General features: G+C 41.8%; 1 protein-coding gene across 1 annotated transcript; it reads right to left on the reverse strand.

Moving 5' to 3' along the window:
* Positions 1-1,366: 1,366 nt before the first annotated feature.
* Positions 1,367-20,809, reverse strand: Cpa2 (carboxypeptidase A2). Its single transcript, XM_047561990.1, has 11 exons — positions 20,745-20,809; positions 18,289-18,370; positions 17,477-17,611; positions 16,782-16,877; positions 15,094-15,195; positions 13,121-13,219; positions 11,678-11,788; positions 10,531-10,621; positions 8,757-8,956; positions 6,301-6,385; positions 1,367-1,554 (listed from the first exon to the last, which is right to left on the reverse strand). The coding sequence occupies exons 1-11, from the start codon at positions 20,807-20,809 to the stop codon at positions 1,367-1,369; spliced, it is 1,254 nt and encodes a 417-aa protein (XP_047417946.1).
* Positions 20,810-22,274: the final 1,465 nt, after the last annotated feature.

Raw genomic sequence — 22,274 nt, forward strand, 5'->3', positions numbered from 1 at the left:
CGTGTGAGGCCCTGGGTTCCATCCTTAGCACCACATAAAAATAAATAAATAAAAGTATTCTGTCCATTTACAATTTTTAAAAAATTAAAAAACTAAGCAAGCTGAAATTTATTTCCCACTTTTGTCTCCCAGGAAAAACCATCAGCATGAAGAAACTCTTGGGGCTGGGGTTGTAGCTCAGTGGTAGAGCACTTGCCTGGCATGTGTGAGGCACTGGGTTTGATTCTCAGTACCACATATAAATATATGAATAAAACAAAGGTTCATCAACATCTAAAAAAAAATTTTTTTTAAAAAAAGAAACTCTAAATCCTTAATGGAAGTGAATACCTGAAAAGAAATTGTGTGGAAGTTCAGCCCCAAACTTGATGGAGCAACAGGAAAGAAGGAAAGGAGTGTCATCGCTTTGGGTCCCCATCCGTTTTTATAACACAATATGCCAGAAATGGGAATGCAAAGTGCGACCCTAGGCCCAGAGGACACGCACCTACCACGTTGCTTGGCACTTTGTAGTTGCCTCACTAGTATTTATTGAAAAAAATGAGCTCAAAAGTCTGTTGCTAGTCTCCAAGATGAAGGGGTTGATACATGCGAGGACACAGATGAACCTTAGAAACTTAGTGCTAAGTGAAACAAGCCAGACACAAGAGGAAAAATACTGTGATTTGTCCTTACAAATTTGATGTGAGGAGATTCCTAGAACAGGCAAATTTGTAGAAACAGAAAGTCAAATCGTGATTAGGAGGGGCTGAAGAGAGAGATTAATGGGGAGTCACTGTTTAAGGAGTACGGAGCTTCAGTCTGGGATAATGAAAAAGTTCTAGAGATGGATGGTGGTGCCAGAGGCATAACATCGAAAATGTACTTAGCGCCACAGAATTGTAGCCTTAAAAATAATCAAAACTGGGCTGGGGCTATAGCTCAGTTGGTAGAGTACTTTCCTCAAAAGCACAAGGCCCTGGGTTCAGACCCCAGCACCTCAGGAAAAAAAAAAAAAAAATCAAAACTAAATTTTTTGTTATATGTAACTTATCACAATAAAAAAACTTAAAGGATGTTTGGAACATTTCTTTCAGGATAGATTAAAGAAAAAGACAAAGGCGAGGGGCTTGCAGTGTAGTGGATTGCTGTGTTTTAGGGCAGAGACAACTGAAGAACCGGGGGGCCAGGGATGTGGCTCAGTGGCAGAGTACTTGCCTAACATGAGCAAGGCCCTGAATTTGACCTCCAGGCCTACAAAAAGCAAACAGAAAAAGAAATGGAAGAAATGGTGTTCCCACATTAGGATTAGAAAAAGGAATAGTCCCAACTCAGTTCTGCTTTAAACCAAAGAGATTTTAATGGTGTTTGTCTATTCCACAGTGCCCTAATATGGGTGGTCTCGCACGTGCTCCATGATTGTCTTCAAGCCAAGCCAGGTTTCTTCAGCTGTGGGTAAGATCTGCTTGGCCGGCAGGAGGAAGCCATAGTGGCCTGTGTCTCTCAGTTCAAAGGCAAACGAGTACTTGATGCCAGAGTCAAAGGACCAGTCAATGCTTCCGCCACTGGCTTGGTCTGAAGGGCAAATAAGAATAAAGCCTGGTTATGCTGTTCCCACTGGCCTCTCACGTAACCTCTATATTAAGTTCCACCACAATCAAAAGTAAATCAGATCCCCATACTCATGGGCTGCAGGAGCAGGCACAATTTAGGAGAGGCTCAGATTTACAGAATACACAAGAATAATTTGAAAAGCAAAAGGTGTCATTCCAATGAACACTGCACTGAGCCTTCCTTTGGTGTTCTTAGGAGCCTCTGGCTTTCCCCACCCATTTGGAATACTGCCTGTTGCCCTACTTGGCATCTTCCCCAGCTTAGGGAGGTCACACCACTTCCTTCTTTAGAAGGTGCAGGCCTCGTTTCCTGTAGTGATAAAGGAGGGGTTACAGAGTAAGAGATTTAGTCCCTGACCTCAGGAGACTCTCAGCATAAGGAGGGAGCAGGCTCTGCTCTGGTGTCAAATCACATGCACAGCCTCCCTGTTGATGGGTTAAGTAATATGCACCTGAGATACATGTGGCCACTGACGTGACAGATGATGAAGGCGGGTGGCATTAGCCTAGAAAGACTCAAAGCAGTCAGACTCGGAAGAGCTGAGCAATGTACCGGTCCTGAGGCCCCACCCAGGGAGGGCAGGTAGAGGGTGAATGGAGGACATGGTTGTGGCAAAGATGAAAGAAGCCACCCAGTCCCTAAGAACAGAGCTGGGAACATCAGGGAGACTGAATCAGGAAAGAGTAGGACTAGATGTTAATATTGTGAATTGCAGGTTGAACATCCCTTATTCAAAATGCTTGGGACCAGAAGTGTTTTGGATTTTGGAATATTTCATATATGTAATGAAGTATCTTGAAGATAAGGCCAAAGTCTAAACACAAAATTCATTTGTTTCTTAAATATCTTAAACATGTCACATAAAGGTGATTTTATACACTATTTTTAGTGCATCTGAATTTTAACTCAGATCTGTCGCATGAGGTCAGGTGTGGAGTTTTCCTCTGTAGCATCGGGTTAATATTCAAAAAGTTTTAGATTTGGGATTTTCAGAGTAGAGATGCTCAACCTATAATCCTGAGAAATTCTTGTGTACTCATCTTCAGCCACAAAGCTATCATAGTGAATAACAAATACTTAATGGTTGCTGGCTTGGACTGACTCTTCCCTGAGGACCAAAATTCCTAACCTGTACCTCTGATGTGGCTCTATGACACAGTCATCCCATAAGAGGTTCATAGAGGATAGAGTACTGGTTTCAAATTGAATCCTAACCCTCAATGATCAGCTGGTGACCTAAGGCCAAGATGCTTCATCTGTCAAATAAGGATGATATACTCCTTATTTCACAGGGTAGCAAGAATTAAATGTGATAAGATTACAACACTGAGTGCTCACTAAATGTATTAGGCATTGTGTTAAATTGGTTCATTTAATCCCTACCTCTGTCCTGAAGTAGGTACTAGCATTGATCCTGTTTTACAGATGATGAAATTGAGATTCAGAATGAGTTACAATGTATGTAGAACAGGCATCCAATAAATGTTAGTCATAACTGTCATTACCAATAAATGAGTAGGATCTTGTCACCTTAGACCACATTAAGGATCAAAGCTACCTGGAGGACAGTATGTGACTGCTTTAGAGTTGGCGAGCACTTTTCTTCCATATACTATCTTTTCAGTCTCTTAACAATCCATTTCACAGATTAAAAAGCCAAGGGAGGATGAGTGACTGGCCTGAGGTGACTTGGTTCCAAAATGGCAGTTTAAACTCAGATCCAGGCTTCTGTCCCCACAGGTTGTGTTTCTCCCCCTACACCTCCCTGGGAAATAACTCAAGGACACCTTCTCCTGGACGAAGCTCCATCACAGCACAGCTCTTCAAAGTCCTTTCCAGTTGGGAAGCTACCCGGGAAATGTCTCACCCAGTGCAGACATGCAGCTACCTCCTGAACGGAGAGAAGCAGGTGTTCAGCCCAGGAGTGAACCAAGGCAGGAGGCAAGAACTTAACTGGGACTAGTTCTTAGAGGCAGTGTTTATTCAAGCTGGGATGAGGCAGGACAAGAGAGCCATACCTGGGCAAATCTGCAACTAGAACTTGCATGAATAATGATCCAGTCTCCAAAGATGACACGATGACACAGAAAACCTTTATTTGTCTGATATTTGTTTACTAGACATGTCTGCAATATCTGTGTCCTCGCCAAGAAAAGCACACTAAACCTCAGCCTTCCAAAGTCTACATTATTTGTAAATACTTCCAGAGTATATTCCTTATAATAAAATGGTATCATTCTGCTGACCTTCTGAACTTCAGCCTCCATTCATTCAGAGGCTGCCAACCGACAAAGGCATGTGCTCCTCAGTCTTAGGTTGCCATCATCATCTCAAGCTAGATCCACCTCTCTGTGCCCACTGCCACCACTCAGAGGGCACTCCTCGCTGGAGGTTGCCTGATAAAGGTCACAACGAGCCCACATGGGACATGGTTAAAAAAGGTCTCAGCAAGTCAGGCATGGTGGTGTGCAGCTGTAGTTTCAGCTACTTGGAAGAAGGAGGCAGAAAGGTCACTGAGCCAGGAGATGAAGATCGGTCAGCACAGCATAATGAGACCCTTTCTCCCAAAACAGGTATCAGCAACTTTTGCAGATCAGTCTTCACAGAAAACAGTCTAAAACACACACACACACACACACACACACACACACACACACACACATACACACACACAAGCTCCAAAGCTGGTTCATTCTGTTTGATTTGGTAATCTTGGTTCAGGAATATATGTAATAAAATAAGGAGTTTGAAAAAACAGGTAGCACTATTTAACAAAATGTTAAAACAAAGGTCCAATAGCGAGGATTTAGCAATATAATGGAATAACAAAAACATAGAATGTAAATACATTAAATTCTACAGGAAATAATGCTAACTTTAAATAGTTGAACACAAAATACAGCAGACATGGATTCCAACTAGATAGATATATCTGTGCTTGTTGACCAAAAAAAAAAAAAACCATTAAAGTTTTTTTAAATGTATCATAAACCACACACACAAAAAAACTCACAGTACTCAAAAAAGAGAAGCTTTCTCCAGGCATGGTGGTACATGCCTGTAATTCCAGGGACTCTGGAGGCTGAGGCAGGAAGATTGCAAGTTCAAAGCCAGCCTCAGCAACTTAGCAAGGCCCTAAGCAACTTAGCAAGACGCTGTCTCAAAATAAAACATAAAAAGGGCTAGGGATGTAGCTCAGTGGTAAAGTGCCCCTGGATTCCATCCCTAGTACCAAAAGAGAGAGAGAGAGAGAGAGAGAGAGAGAGAGAGAGAGAGAGAAACTTTCATGACATGTAATATTATCAAATCAGTAGTTTCTGTATTTCCATGAAGGGCTCTGGATCTAATAAATATGATATGACTCTTTTGTTCTCCAAGACTCCTATTAAAAGAACCATGACTGGACTAGGGATGTAGCTGAGGGGTAGAGCACTTGCCTAGCATGTGCGAGGCCCGGGTCCCACAAAAAATTTTTAAAAAAACAAAATTTAAAAACTCACAAGTAGCAATGGGCATTCCTGCAGATCCCCACCCCTCCCTATGACTACAACTATTCCCCTTGCTCCAGCCTGCTCAACCACCGGGCGCCTCTGCTGGTCCCCTGCTTGCCCCTTCACGCAACCATTCTGCCTAGGTCATTTCTTCTCCCTCCTGTGTCTTCCACCTCTCTTGCTTTACTGGTTCTTTCCCCACAGTCAATAAATACACTTCTTGTCTGAGGAGGAAAAAAAAAAAAGGCTTCTGAAGCCTTCCATTCTTCTCTCTCTCCGCACCCCCCTCCCTTCTCATCCATTCTTCTGAGATTGCTCTGGTTAAGGTCACCAATAAACTAGTGATGAAAATCCAATGGAAAATGTTCTGTCCTCATCTGAATTGACCTTTTCATGGCCTTTTTCATTTTAACCACTGCCTCCTTTTCTTGCTCCTTCCCTGGCTTCTGAAATCTAGGATTCTCAACCTCTCTGCCTAGCCCTCCTGCTAACACCTTGTTCCCCCTTCTCTCAGCTCTCTTCCCATTCTAAGCATCTCCATTTTCCTCTTCCAACCACCCTTTCTATGTCAACCCTTCCTAAATCAATCAATCCCGCCCCCTCCCCCAATCTCTCTCTGAAGAATCACGGGCCATGTTGCTCAGGACAGCTCCACCTGAATCACCTACAACTATGTTAAGCTTGACATGTCTACAATTGAACATATGATCTTTCTAGCCCCATCCCACCCCCTTTCACCCTCCTGGATGCCACTCAATGACCTTCAGTGAGAAACTCTCCACATTCAATAAGCAACAAGATCCTGTCCCAAATCCTGTCCATCCTCAGCAGAATGGCTCCAGTTCAGGAACTCCTCCTGCTCCCCCTAGGAGACCTCCCTAGTTTTGGTTCACCATCACTCTGGTCTCCACATTGCTGCTGTGTTCCACCTCATTCTGCATGAGACTGAACTGTAAGGAACTGGACAAGTGTAGGAGGGGACAAAAAAAACTTAGATGCTTAGAGAGTTCTCCATTCTAGATATCACATAGTAAGAATCTCATAGTATGTCTGGGGGAGACCAGACATACTGAGGGAAACTGGATATGGTTGGGTTCCATGCATGAAGTCCTATCCCCTTCCCATTAAGGCATTTAAAAGCTTTGGCCCAAGTTCACATGGTGCCTGCCCTCTTAGTGGGTCATTTTTATAAACTTCCAGCACAACAGATACTTACAGATAACTGAGCATATTGGTCCCACTTTGTACTTGGTGCCATGCAGGCTTGTCACAGACTGGGCAGCCCTTTGGGCCAGTTCATCCTACATCATAGAGATAGAACCAAATAAAGGTGAATGGCTAACACTTGCATTCTTGGAAACTGGTTGCCCAATAGACCAGGGAGGTCTGGTTAACTGAGGCAGAAGCAAAGGCCCTTTTTGCTTCGACCGTTTTCATTGAGAAGTGAGCACAAGTGTATTTCTGTTGGCTTTGAAATGCAACATGAAGACCTTCATTGTTTACTTGGTCACACAGGTTTTTGCGATTCTCCAGGGTTCATTATTTTGCCACTAGTTCACCCCGTTCAGGAGTGTATATGGAAATAAGGTACATGTAAGGGGACTAAAGAAAATGCATACTGACCCCAGAATGTACCCAGGAAGTTGATTTTTTTCTTACTGGATCTCTACATTGGCTTACTTCCCTGTGATTGTCTCTTTTTCCAAGAAGTAGAGCTCAGCAAAATATTTTCCGTTACTTGAGGGTTCCAATTTTGACTGATTGAGGCTTTACTGTCCTTGCTAAGGATAAATGTAAGGTCTTGAACTTGGGTCCAGGAAAACAACTGTACAATTACCAGATGGGGGAAACCTGGCTCAGCTGAAGCCTGGGAGAGCCTGGGGGTTTCAGCTGTCAAAGAGCCCAACATGAGTCAACTGCATAGTGTTACTGCCAAAAAACTAATGTGACCCTCAACTGCATTAGCAGAAGTGCACGGTCCAGATGACAGCAGTTCCGGCCATGCTCTGCTCCACACTGGTTAACCTGCAACCCAAGTTCACTTCTAGGAGCTATCCTTGAAGAACACAGACAAACCAAAGCATGTTCAGAAAACATGAGGGCACTCATACTGTGAGTGCTTAACAGAACTGAAATTATTTCAGAGGTTATCCCTACCTTACAGACCTAAGAGAAAGGAGGAGAGTGGTCTTGAAGTAATTAATGGATTCACCTCCCAAAGGGAAATAAACTTGCTCAATAAAGCCAAGTGATAAACCAGGGCTGGTAGGGGGAAAACAGAGGAAGGTTTTCCTTCCCTATGAGGAAAAACTTTAACAATCAAACCTGCTTCCAACATGGAATCAGCTCCCTTGGAGGCAAGAAGTCATCCAAGTTTAGGCTAGCTGACTATCTGGTAGAGATTTGAGGGCCAGGTTTGGATAATTTAAGGTTATCTAGGTCTATTAAAAGTACATTTTAGATTCCTTCCAACCTCGACATTCTTTTTCCCTGATATGATTTTGAATGGTAAGAGTCGCCATCAAAATCCTGACAGAGTTAAAATCCAACTGATGAGATGAAAGATACATCTGAATTGGAAGACTCTATCCCATTTCTGCCTGGGGTTGCTGACAATAATCTATTTGAAGGTAATTTGTCCAAAAGGTCCAAATTCTGGACTTATCCCTAACATATGGGTTTCAAAAACCAAGTCTAAAAGCCAAATTGGAAATATCTGCACATTCTCTTCAGCATGGGATAGTTGTTGCTCAATTGCAAACAGTCTCCTGAGATGTCAGCATCTGACCTAAGGCTGCCGCCAATTTGCTTATTCCTGAAACAGGAAAGATGACAGAAGGAATCAAGTTAGGGATTGAATGTTTTAAACTCAGTGCATCATCATGGTAGTTCACAAAGTCAAAGGCCCCAGGAAAATATGAGGTCAGTTTCGGGGAGCAAGATTGCTCAGCACAGAGCATCTGTTCACCAGTCCAAGAGCCTCAGATCTAAATTCAAGTGGGTTTTGGCCAGGCACAAAGGTGAATGCCTATAATCACAGCAACTCAGGAAGCTGAGGCAGGAGGATTCCAAGTTCAAAGGCCAGTCTCAGCAATTTGCCAAGGTCTTCAGCAACTTAGTGAGACCCTGTCTCAAGGTAAAAAATAAAATAAAAAGGACTGGGGATGTAACTCAGCGGTAAAGCATCCCTGGATTCAGTGTCCAGTACTAAATTAAATAAATAATAACTCCAGGGCTGGGGCTGGGGCTCAGTGGTACAGTACTCGCCTAGCATGTGTGAGGCACTGGGTTCAATTCTCAGCACTATATAAAAATAAATAAAATAAAGATATTGTGTCCATCTAAAACTAAAGAAAATATTTTTTAAATAATAACTCCAAGTGTTTTTTAACAATAGAAAGCACATCCTCACAAACTATGGTCAAATGAGGCTCTGGTTCATCTAGATGAAGGCAACAATATTTTCACGAATTCTATTTTCCAAGGAAACTTAGTTTAGGAAGCTAAACCTTTGGTTGCATCACAATCTTCTTAGTGCCTGGATTTACATCTATCATCTTTGTAACCTGTCATTAGTACACCTCCACCTTAGTGCCTCACTTCATGACTGACACTGATTTGTCCACACAACGGATGTTGTAGCTGAGCTAAAATGAAGTTGAAAAAACTCACCAGCTCATCAAAGTTATCTGACTTGGTACATTTATACCCATAAGGGTACATGAGCAGCTGGGAATAGCTGTGGAGGGTAATGAAGGCCTTAAATTCCCCATGACTCTTGATGAAGTCCACTATGGATTTCACTTCAACTTCAGAGTTGGCCCTGGGTCCATGGTATGAATCAGAGCAAGGATTGCTACTGGCTCCAGGTCCTGGTGGGATGTAGGAGAAGCCCAGTGAGGACAGCAAGCTTTAAGAAGACACCACAGGGAGGAAGGGACCACGCACATCACTAAGTTTCTCCTCTGGAAACCAGAATCATTATGTTTGATCAAGACGCTTCCTAAGGGCATAGACAGGAAGCCCAGCTGAGGTGATACTGCATGTATCTCTTCTTTAAAAAATATGGCTCCTCTATATGGCAGAAAGAACTATCAAATTAGATCATCTCCTCTCTGTGGGAGTTGTTGGAAGAAAAGCTCGATTTAATATTATAGATGGAATTCCTGCATTGAGTGGGAGTTTTAGCAAGTTCTTTTTCTGGGATCTTTTCCAATTTGTAGAATCCAAGAGCAGAAGATTCTATGCATCTGTACTTCTAAGTTACAAAGCCACAAATGCAAAAAACCTCTGACACCCTTTCTGCCATGAGGAAATCACAACTACATTTGACAACATGGCCACCTTTGGCCTTAACTCCCTCAGCAATCAGTGTTGCTCAAGCCCACTGAGGTGTGGTTATGGCAGGCCCAGCAGGGGCTCTAAATGCTAAAGAATCTCTCAGAGAGCAGGTAAGGGTTGAGATTCCCCAGGTTAAGTGATATGGACAAAACGTAAACATAACCTCTGTCATCTTGAGTTAAAATTATTAATAAGAATAACATTTCAGGGGAAAAAACTGGCATTGGATTGCTGGGAATTGTTCAATATTTTGGGTCTGGTGCTTTGATTATTTTCCCCCTATGCAAAAAAAAAAAAAAAAAAAGAATAAATAAATTGTAAAAGCAATGAATGAAGTTGCAACTCATCCATATGCTGTCACAATCCCCTAGCGGGTCCTGTCTCGCTTCCATAACTCTCATTAATTCATTTGTTTTTACAAATATTTAACGACTGCCTTCCATGTGGCAAGCTCTGTGCTAGGTGTTAGGAATACTACTGAGAAAGAGACAGCGCTCCTAACTTCACTGTTACTGTGGGCTAGTGAGGAGAAACCAAACAAATTTCAATTCTGTGATTAGTAAAAACATAAGGAGATTTAGCTAGTGCTGGAAAGCAGAAAGGAGCCCCCAACTAGCCTGCCACTGAGCTCCAAAACATAAGAGCTGCAAGCCAGCAACAAGCTAATATTTTACTTTGAATCTATTTTGAAAATCAATGTCTTAATCCTATTTGTACTTCTTTTTAAGTTTTCCTTCTCGAAGCATCCATAGATGATGTAATGCTTCTCTTCGGAATAGATCCTAACCCCCTCTAGTGGTTGGTTCAGGGCTTCCTGAGCTCCCGCCATTGTGCAAAGTCTTGCTCTGGCAGCTCAGAAGCTGAACCCGGCTACAGCTTGTGGGAAAACCGAGATGTGAGGCAAAATATATTAAATGCCGCTCAGAGCTCTGCGACAGCACTGCGCTCCTGTGAAGGGAATTTAGTAAAGTGTTTTTCGAAGAGGTTTTTAAATGGCTTGAATCCTAAATGGGCGTAGCAGGCTGACGCACTGCAGAGCCCTGCGAACCAGCTAGTTAGCCAGACAGCAGTCTGACCATCCCTGGGGGCAAGTCCCTGCGCTCACCTCCAAAACCTGCATCCCAGTTCCGGTTAGGATCTACACCGACACAGAGGCTTCCAGAGACCTTGGACCGGGTCTTTCGCCACATCCGATTCTTTAAAATCCGACCAAAAAAGATACAGAAAAAAGAAAAACCGATCATTTACCCAGATAAGAAGGTCCCTTCAGAATGCAGTTCTTTCCTACTGCGCCCTCCCAGGAGGCCCCTGGGCAAACGCTCTCATTTCTCTTGCCCCAGAGGTGTTGGGAATAGTTCCACTCTGGATAGTCCCCCATGTCCTCAAATAAACATCTGCCAAACCACATTCCTAAAACACCAGTTCTATTCAATGCAACAACCACTATAACAAAAAGCAAGGGTAGGAGAGTTCTGTGATCAAATATTTGGGGAAAAGATGGGGCTAAGTTAATAAATTTACTTCAGAACTTGTAAGAGTTTTTAATGCTTTAATGTTTTATATGCACCACTGAAAAGGATATAGTGGGCGGTATTTCCTAGACGAGCCCATGGAACCCTTTATTCTTGCAATATCTCATGGGATGAGTACCAGTTGCTAGGATGAGTTTCTTTGAAAGCGCTACCACCGTCATCAGCTCGCTACAAGAATAAACTGGAAGCTCTGATTCATTTTGAATGTATCTGGGGTCACGACTGCCACAATGGTGTTTTGTAATGAGATTTTCAAGGGGAAAAAAACCTACAAAACTCCTTTTAGTGATATTACAGAGGATTTCTGCCACAGATGGTAAGTAAAATGCTAGGATGCATTGTACTTCTACCTAAATCTTACGGCAATCTAATTGTCAGCAGGTAACATCCGCCTTCTCTTTTCTATCAATCCCACCACAAAAAACGCAGAGATAATTGGAACAAATCTCCTAGGTGACTCACGGCGAACACTGAGCTCTAATAGCCCAGGCTAACGGCTGAAATGGGCTCTGGCTGAGGCGACAAGTGAAGACATCATGTGTTGGAATAAGAAGTGATTATAAACACTTTTCCGTGCTCCTTTCAGGGCCACTACTGAGAGATTAGGCATTCTGTTTGGAGTAAATCAAGAACAGAAAGATTATTTTTATTTGGTTTTTCGAAGTTCCTACACATCTCCTTAAAGTCTTTGTGGAAGAAGAATAAAAAGTCCTGGCTTACTTGGGTTTGAGAGAACACATATCCATCCGGGTTTGTGACTGGCAGCAGGAAGATGTCCATGGTGTCCAAAATGGAGGTGATGGAAGGATCATTTCCATAATCAGAGGCAATCTGAACAGAGAACAAGTATCATGTCAATCTCACAGTCCCTTCCTTTTGATCAGGGACCTTGGGACAGACTATTAAGGCAATGTTTTTTTCCAAATGTGACCTATGGACCACTGTGGACCAATGAGAATTTTCCCAAGTCTACTGCAGCCCAGTTTCCTGCAGTGTTAATATGTTTTAATATGCCCATGTCTATACTTTCATTTGTGGTCAGAATGATTTACTTGTATTAAGTAAAAATCAGTTATCATGTGTTCATTCTCCCTCAAAAGCAGTAGTGTTCTTCCTATGAATTCTGGTGAGGCATGTTACAACAGTTAGCAATGGTAAATGTGGCTTATGTGGATAAGAACCAAAGAAAAAATTTTAAATATTCCTTAGTCCTCACACAGTATAGCGTTCCAAAAGAACTCAGGACCAACATCAGATTACTTAAATATGTGGGAACTTTGTTAAAGATCCAGAGAACCGGTTAAATTTCATTTGGGGAATTACATTTTTACTTGCAATCAATTGCAGTAGAGTTGAAGTTTCTGCGGGATTAAAATTTATTCATTTCCTGTGCTCAGCCATCCTAAGGCATTATTATTCAACTGTTAAATATCCATTTCATAATACCCTAAAGGTAACCGCATTTTAATTGAAGGGAAAAATGTATCAATTGGTATGCACGTGGTTGCACATGCTCGAATGATCTGATGTGGATTGATTTCCTTTGCTCATGAATTAACATTCTGATTTATAGCATGTCATTTTTGAATTACTTAAGAAATACCAGACTAGGTCACACCCAGCCCCAAGTCCTGACTCTCATGCCAACAAACATGTGGAAGAGAGATATTGCTACATCCTGGCTTCAAAATCAGATTTGGGAAATTTTCAGAACAAATGCAAACACGCTTAACTAATTTCAATTTGGATCTCTAAGTCAAAGTCAACTCTTCTTACACCTGTTTCTATTTTCTGTCTGAGCCCCTTTCACGATTTTAAACATCCCCAGCACATCTAGCCTCAGCCTTAAGAAGCAGCAAAGCGATTTTTCTCTAATCTGTTCTTTTGCTGAAACCTAACTCCAGCCCTTACAGGCCACCCCTTAGATTCCCTCTGGTTTGCGGTATCTTTTAAGGAGGGCATAATGGTAGGCCCAGGGGACACGGTGCTATGGCCCTGGATGGGATAATACCCAAAAAAGGTTGGATGGGTCTGTTTCCTGTCCATGTGGCAAGAGAAGGGCTCGAGGAGAGCACAAGCAGGGACCACAGAGACTGTTGTGTACTGGCTTGTGGGCCTGACCCCAGAAAATCAAAATACGTGAGGAATTTTAGGCAAAATGACCTTATTTGCTACCCACAGTGCAGTAGCTTGTGTAACCCACTCTCGAGCATGGATTCCAGCGTCTAGCCAGATGGCTGGCTTGTCTCCTCCGGTGCTGAACTGCAAAACAAGAGTGGCCAATGTGAATGGCTCTGCGGCTCTGGGCACCTCATTCCCTCTGCTCCCCCTGCAGCCTCCTCCTTCTCTGTCCCCTTGATGTTATTGATGTGCTAGAGAGAGGAGGAGGAGATGCAGATGGTGCGCTGAGGATTAATTCTTCTCATTTAAGGTTTTTTTGTTTGGTTTTGGTTTTTTGGTCCCCTTCTTTTGATATAAGCTTAAATGCAGGCTAAAAAGAGGGCTCTAGACTTCCTCCCTTGATGTTTGTAAAAAAAGTAGTTGCAGATAATGATGTGAAAATGGGTTCATATGTGGCAAATTGGAAAAAGCAGGTTACACAATAGTATATCATTTCTATTTTTAAAAAGACTAGTTCATATAAATATGTGTGCATACACATGCATAGGAGAAAAAAAAAGAGGGGAGAGGGAGAGAAAAAGGGAAAGAAAAGAAAGGAAAAAAATAGAAAAAAATGTTTATAGTCATAATTCCATAGTTGTGAAAGTAGAATTACAGGGATTTTTTTTTTCCTTTTGTGTGTATTTTCCAAATATATGCAGGGATTGTATTATGAAAATGCTCATGATAACCTTTTGAGTCCTTCATAAAATCAGGATGGCAGGTTCTGTAGGTGCTTTCCAGAGTTTAAATTTTATGATCTAAGTGACTTAGTTTTATTTGGAACAGTGGCTTTGCCAATTGGATCAGTAAATGGGAAGGAAAAGATTATTTTTGCACCATCAACTTCTATCTCTGTGCAGCATCCTAAACATAGCAGATAAGGTAAATGAGAAATGCAAATCCTTGCTTTAAAAAATTACATTTCACAGGTTTCCAGAGTTTTAGCTGAAAGTGTTCTGTGACTTTTTTTTCAAAGGGCTCAAATGTAAACTTTCAAAAAGGCATAACAGGACCACCTGGAAAAAGGAAGATCAAGAAAATCCAAGGCAGAAGAGAATCTGGGGTTTCCTGACCCAGTTGAAGAAACAGAGTAGAAAAACGAAAAAGAAAGGAGGGTTAGAGTAAACTTTAGCAACAGTACCCTGTGTCATAAAATAGGCAATCACTCCTCCCAGGCCTGCTTTGGGAAAACCGCTCTGGGGAACTCCATCTGCCCCAGTTAGTCAATTGGTTCCCAGCCATAATGTTTCCAAATTTAGCAGGGAGTTGTGACATTTACCCCCTTCCACCCAAGCAACTCTTTCTAGGAAGTCTGGGGAAATAATTTTCACTCTTTTTCAGGGCAAGGTGCAAAAGCTTCAAACTCTCAGTACGAAGACTTCCAGGAGTAACAAGTTGCAGTAAAACCTGAACATTTGTCAGCTATCATCTAAAAAAAAAAAAAAAAAAATGGCTGTTTCAGGGCTTTCGCCTTTGAGATTTAATTCTGTCATCTTTCTGCATACTGCGGAATTCCTGTTTTGGTTTTTGTGTTTTTGTTTTTATGCGGTTCAGGCAATTAGTGTTTAAAAAAGGAAAAACTGGCTTAAAAAAGAAAAGGAAAAGAAAAAAGAAAGAAAGAAAAAGAAGAAAGGGGCAAAGAACTCCCACCTTGATTAATTACAGAATGCTCCCCAGCCCCCTCCTTGTCCCCCGCGCCGCCACCTCCCCCTCCTCGGTTCCTATTGGCGCGCGCCGCCCGCTTCCCCGCGAGCGCATCTACCCCGACAGGAGCATTAATTCTCTCCTGCAGACCTGCGTCAGCTTGCGCAGGAAAAGAAAAAGAAAGGGGGGCTGAGGAGGGTGGAGGGTGGATGCTCAAAACCAGCAAGGACCGGTTAGGAGGAAAAAAAGAGACCTGCTCTGCGGGCCGATTTGGGAGGGGCAGGATTCTAGAAGCATCGGGAGCAAAAACCGCTGCCGTCCCGGTGTACCTTGAGCACGTTCATGGGCCGGTTTTCAAAAGAAGAGCCGATATTCACTTTCCTCACCAGATCAGGGTGCTCACCCACGAGGTTATCCATTTCTTGGGAAATCTGAAATATTTCAAATGAATAAATAAAGACACTTGTAAATGAATGTTGGGATGCATCTATTAGTGGCTTTTCTCTCCCCCCTCTGCCCATCCCCTGGGGCAAAATGGAGAGGGCAGCGCAGCCCACCGCGCCGAGGTATCGGGGGCGTTTGAATCCTAGCTCAGGGATGATGAGTCATTCTCGAAAAAGAGAAACCATTTTGCCACAGCAGAGCCGGCTCCTTCCAGTTTTGTGCAAAACAAAATGGCCCTTGTCTGGTTTGCCTGTAGGTTTCCTCCACCCAGCTCTCTGGTGCAGATTTTCCGGCCAGGAAGCTTCTCGCCTTCACTAGCAGAAAAACACAAATGATAGTGGCATCCAAAGGGATGGATGTGGAGGCTGGTGCTACAAAAGGCAGCCGGGCTAGTGCAGGCCCGGGGACAATGGGGCGCGACCCGCAGACCGGCTCAAGCCACCGGCCACTCCAGCCCCTGTTTTCAGGGTTCATTGAAATTCTATGCATTCTCCATGCAGCCGGCTGCATTCATTGCTGGGACTGAGACCTGTGCGTCCAGGGGTTACTGGAATGAAAACGGTCCCTCCAGCAGTTGTTTGCAGGCACCAGAAAGCGGGGAAGAGACATCTTGTTGCTGCCACTCCTTTTCTTCTTCACATCAAACTAAGATACAGCTATATATCTAGATCAGTCTTTTTTTTTTTTTTTTTTTCCTTGAGAGGGAGAACGTTAGAAAGGTAATAGCAAGCATAGATTGTATATCACGCTTGTGACGTCGCGCCATATTCGAGTGCATTAATAATTCTGTCACTGAAACAAAGCAAGTGAGTTCAGGTTACATTTCGCCCTCAACTAAGTTTAGGTCAGATTTACCACGAAATAAATTAGGGAAAAAAATTTTTCAGAGCTGTTTGCATTTTAAAATTAATTTGGAGACTCAGACCTCTTCCTCTGGATCTTTTCTACTCTCCGCCTCATCCCTTAACCCTGCAACCGCCATCTCCTCTACCAACAAGTACTCCCAAGTCAGTCAGTGCAGATAAATCCCTGTGGGCCCCAAGAAGAGCTCTGTGTCACAGAGATAAGTGCAGCTTGCCCAGGTACATAGCATGCGACCCAAATGGAGAAAGGGACTAACTAAACTCAAAAAACCTCAGAGACTACATAGAGGTTCAAACTATGCAGTCTTGGAACCCTGAACAAAATGAGAGACCCCGCCCTCGCCTGGAAATCAAGAGTCAATGTCTCCTGATTCTATCAATGACGGCAGCAAGGAAGCACAACTCTCCAGTGGTTCAGTGGGTCCGAAATTGGCAAAAATCTGTTGAGGGGAAAATCATGGAAGAGAGCTATTTGTGAGCTCACTTAAGACACTCTGAACACTTCCAAAATAACTATGTGGTTGTTGGGATGAGCAGGTGGGATTCAGGTCCTGCATTAAGTCAGTGACACTGATACAATCCTAGGGAAACTTGGAGAAGATAGAAAATCATAGAATAATTTCTAGGTCATTGTATCACCACATGGAATGAGTGGCCTCATCAGAGAAGAGGGTGGCCCATTACTCGGATATACATTTTGAAACATGTACCTCTTCCAAGGTGTGGTAGGCCCCAAAGTTGAAGTTACCATTTCGTTCTCTTCTCTGATTAAACAGCATTTCTTCTTTCTCTTGGTCCAACAGAACCTAAGATAAACCAGTTTTATGATTTAGTTAATAGCGATGCATTTCAGTTTATAATTGTAACGGAAATGATGACTCTCAGTTCCCAGTGCCAAGCTTTCCTCTTCCTGTCCTCTACAGGACATGATCTCTCTGGTTCATTTCTTTCTCCTATTCTGGCAGCACTCAGAAAGGGGATGGGACATTACCAAGACAGTGGCTAGCCTAACCCTGCAGATACAGACAGGATAATGGTATGTGGAGAGCACAGAGGTGTAGTCTTAAGCCTCACCCTGCCTTTCTGAGTTAACCTCTAATTACAAGCTAATTGACTAGCAGCTTGCTTTTCCCTATTTTATTGACACCCTTCATATTTATACTTCCTCTGTCTTTGGCCCTTACCCTTTAATTCTTTGTTATCATATTCCATTTGTGCCAGAGGCAAAAAAGAAAGAGACAATGCCTCCCTACCCAACCTGCAGGGGTATTGCATATGGCTGGAAGATCCTAGTAAAACCCACAGGTGCCTTCCCTGGCCCAGAGGGCTCAAGGATAAAAGAATGTGGGTGTTCAGTTCATGTGAACCAGGAAGCCTCTGGAAAGCTCTTCTATAGCATAAGTACCTGAACATCTTCAATCATGATGGAATAAGTAATTCCCTGGGACTCCAAGAAAACTTTGACTGCAGGTATGCTGACAAAGGGAACTCGGATGTGGGCTGTCTCTCCTGGGGCGGTGGGTGATTTCCAAAAATCAAGCTAGAATGGATAAAAGGACAAGCCAAGGAAATGAGTGGGTTATTCTGGGGGGAAAATGGACAGTTCAGCATTGATAAATTTCAAGCAGTCAATGGGTTGCCTAGTTTATCTTGAACCCACAAAATCTGAATTACTTTGTAATCACTATGAGAAGACAACAAGAGTTTTTAAATATGCAAGCATCAGCAAACGTGTTATATTGTCCACCTCCCCTACATGGCCAGATAATAAAATTGGCAGAGGAAAAGATTATTTAAAACTATGGCAGTTTCTTTTTTTTTTTAAACAACCTGGCATTCAAGTGATCCAATTCATTTCACAATACTACAAATCATTTTAGAAGGGAACTAATGCATTTAAAGTGTTTAATAACTTTTCCAAAGTTTTTATTTTCAGATTTTATTTTTTCATTCTTATAATATACCTGTAAGAATAGAAGAATGGTATGTTTATGCCCATTTTTCTGAATGGTAAAATAAGTCACAGGAAAGGAAGGTGACTTGTCTAATGTCATGTACTTGCGACTAGTACCCAAGTTTTTGGAATTCCAGCTTCATGAGTTAGTATCCCACATTATATCAGAAGAGTCAAAATACAGTCCAAAATATATGTCAATCATTGTATCTGACTGTAGAGTATTCATTCTGATAAACAAAAGCCCTCACTAGAACAAGTACCTGGAGATGTTCTTCGGTCTCCAATTGCACCAAATTTTTAATTTGTTCTTCATTGCTTGGGACAATCTCCAGAACTTGGTCTCTAAATAGTATTAACATAGACATAAACTTAAAAGTGGTTTGAACACTGCTTCCTGTTGCTTTCAGCTCCTGTCAGCCTCTTCACCTAAGAGATGAATGCAAGAGTCGATAAACGCTCTACCAACCCAGAAACTAATAAATAGTATACTGACTCATACCCAGAATAAGAAGGAGGTAGAATGGCTTTATTTCCTCCAAGGAACTGTTATCTAAATAATAATTAAAAGGGGTACCTGCTCCTACCATGAAGCTTGCTATTAACGTTATCTTTCCTTTAGCTAATGAGGATTTGTCAAATAACACCTATTGCTCATAAAGCATTGGCTTTTAATTTTTGTGTCCCTGTTTTCTTAGAAAAAAAAGTTAAACAAAAAAATCTGGGGTGATTAATCAAGTGCTTGTCAGAGGAATCAGATTCACATCTGGGTAGACCTAATGTTTTCTGGGTTTGGGTAGGGGGTTGCTTTTTGTTTGTTTGTTTTTGTTTTTGCAATGGAAAATGTTTCAGGGTTCCATCTCCAGACCTCATTCATGTGGTCTAAAGCCGGAAATCGTTAGGGAAAACTGGAACCCAAACAAATCACGGTGTCTTTCTTTACCCACTTACAAAGCCCTTTTAATGGCAAATAAAGGATATCAGGGATACTGTGTCAGAAAAGAGAAACCCCAAAGCAAGAAAACTTCTTAGAGAAGAGTTTGGGTAAATGTGCTGGATTCTTTTAGGTTTTCCATGGGGATAGAGCCTTTTCCTCTTTTAACCCTTTCTGTGAGCCGGCTGACTTTCCATCCTGTGGGGAAGATTCAATGAGATACAATGAGCCACAGAGAGGAACCAGAATCCAGTTCTGAAACCAAACCCCACACAATTTCCAACAAACTCAAGTGGAATACACGAGCAACAGAATACATGCTCTTCAAGGCTCTTTTCCCTCCAAGTATCCATCTGCCACAAATGGTCTGAAAATTCTTCCATTTGAATCTCATTACTTCGGGTTCATGCATGGACTCTCAGGAGCCCTCCATTCATTTGAGAAGGCTCTTGGAAAAGTAATACATTAGGCTAACATTTCCTGGTGTGTGTTCTAAGGAACAGTAGTCCTTTGAGTTACTCCGAAAAAAAAATAAAGGGGGAGGAGGTTGATGACTTTTTTTAAAAAATTGGGTTCCATGCTGCAACCTTGATCCCCTCTTAAAGATTTATAATACACACTAATTTAGTCAAAGTTCCTGGAAATTTTATACTTAACCCTCTGATTCCCAAATTTATTTGACCACCTACTTTTTTAGACCAAATTTTTTTGACAGCTTCCTTACTTCCCTGGAACACTCTCCAAAGATGCTGCCCAAAGTCCTTCATTGAGTTGTAGAACCAAAGCACTTCAGAGCAAGGGTGAGTCTGACAGCTACAGAGGAGCTGGGCTGAAGACAACAGGCCTGGCCTTCCACTTCCTGAGGTTCCAGCACCCAGACTCTCAATATGAAGATAGGAGAGGACAAGAGCTGATGGAGAATGAAGCTCAGAGAGATGGGAAGGAAAGAGGAGAGTAACCTTGACACTTATTGTGACCTGAGACAAATCAGGCCTGATCTCTCCTGCTGTCTGTCATCCCCACATTCTGATCATTGGAAGGGAAAAGGAGTAAGGACAGAGAGAAAGAGGGTTATTTGTGTTCCATTTTGTGAAATATTATTATACAAAATGGAGCCATTCCTGTCACACAAAATGACCCCATAAAACAGAGTTGGGGACACTGGAAAGAAAGGAAACAGGCCTCAGACACGTGCTCCAGAATGTCTCTCACAGAACCAATCCAATGAGACAGGCTGCCCTATCTTGAAGACTATTTTTACTTAGCCAATTATGAAAGAACTGTCAACTGTGATCTGAAGACTAACTTTATGTATTAACTTCCCCTACTTGCCAATCAGAACTTGCCTGCTCCCACAAGCACCAAGACTACCAATGAACTTTCATTCAAAATCATTTGCACAGGTTTCTCCATCCTAATAAATCCCTGGACCTTTCCTTTGTTCTCTAGACACACTATACCACCTTGGGCTGTGCATTCATGTCCTGGATTTCAGTGCTTTTATTTATTCTCGAATAAAAGTTCCTTTATTGGAGATGCATCTCTATTATTTTTGTTTGACCTTGACAGTTTTCACTTGCTGTTTTTCTTTTCATGTCATTCATCTGTTTTTTGGTTTTTTTTTTTTATCACCCTCTCCTATTTTTCCCCCTTACCCTCCCACCCTGATCTAAGAGAACTCTGGAAACACTGAACATGTACACCCATTATTCTGTAATCATCCAATGAGAGACTCCATGAATCAGGTAAATAAAATTCAAACAAGCACCAGAAAACAAAACTTACCCCACAAATGTTTCTTGACAGTAGATGTGCCCAAAAAGGGCACCAAATAACAGGATCAACCTCATGGTCAAGGCTTTTCCCAGAGTCCAGAATTCAGAGTCCTTCCTGAACTTTATTTATAGGGAGCACAGCTGAGGCTGATCCGTTGGCCCTCTGAGAACACAAGTGAATTCCCACATGGTAAAATTCCCACCTGCATGTGAAATCTTCAAGGTTGTAGATACCCACCAGTATGATATCACCAATCTGTATATTTTCCATTCCTGGCATGAGATAACAAACTTCGATGGAAAGAAAACAAAATTGCCAGAGCATACCAAGGGCAAATCATACATTTATGATTTAGAACATAAAGTGCCATTTGCTCTGCCCAGTGATAGAAGCCAGATTAATAGACCTAGAGGTTAAAGTCCTTTCTGGGTCTCCGACAAAAGAAAAAAAAAAAAAAGGGCAGAGCATTTATAGTAATTACTCAGGCATCCTGTCTATCACATTCCATTAGTTTGCTCATTTGTTTATTTTTACAACGTTTACCCTGAAACACTGCAATCACTAGGTCCACATCTGCTGAAGGTCCCTGTAGATGTGGCCCATTTCAGTCCTCACTCTATATTAAAGCAAAACAGAATGCCTTTTAATATTCAATCTTGCACTGTCTCTGAAGTGATCCATCTACATTTGCACCAAATTGATATCCCTATTTCCGTGCTTTTTCCCAAAATGAAAATGTCTTTCTGATTATGACAATGAAGTTGCTTGTTATAGAAAGTTTTGATTAAAAGGAAGTGTTTTGTTTAATCACCCGTAATTCTTCCACCCAAAAAAAAGAAAAAAAAAAAAAAAAAAAAAAAAAAAGACCATTTGGTGTCTATCTTTCTAAATTTATTTAGCTGTTTTAGAGGTTTTTCTTAAAGATTAGCCTGTATCACATACACTGTTTCTTAAACAAAAGTTTATTTTAAACAAAAGTGATCTTTCCTTCCTTGTCCCAAATATAGATCTACAATAATCTGACTCTGTTTCTTATTGCATAAGAATACACCTATTTTCTTTTAGAAACCAGAATTTCTTGCATTTGAGTCGTTGACACACATTCTACTCAGTTTAGCAAAAACAAACAGCTGCAAAGAAATTTTCATGTGTTCTCTGTGTGTCAAGTTCTTCATCTGCACAAACTTTAAATCCCTGGTTTGAATTCTCAAAGTAACTGCTTGAAGGGGAAAGGTCTGTATATCATGGTTCCGGGTGAAGAAATCACCAGATTAGCTTGAGTTTTCTTTCTCTTAAGAATTGGAGAGAAGACTAAAGCCAAGAGGTAGAGGCCATAATTCATCCTCATGTCCCCAGCAAGTATCAAATAAATAATGGCTCAATAAATTGAAATGAAAATACTTGGAAAATCAGTCCAATAAATAGTAGCTCAATAAATTGATATGCAAACACTTGGAAAACCAGTCAAAGTTTCCTGGAAAAGATGGAGATCAAGCTGGGTATTAGGGCAGGAAGGATTTTCCAAAATAAGCATGAGAA

The sequence above is a fragment of the Sciurus carolinensis genome, chromosome 8 (assembly GCF_902686445.1).
Source record: "Sciurus carolinensis chromosome 8, mSciCar1.2, whole genome shotgun sequence".
NCBI lineage: Eukaryota > Metazoa > Chordata > Mammalia > Rodentia > Sciuridae > Sciurus > Sciurus carolinensis.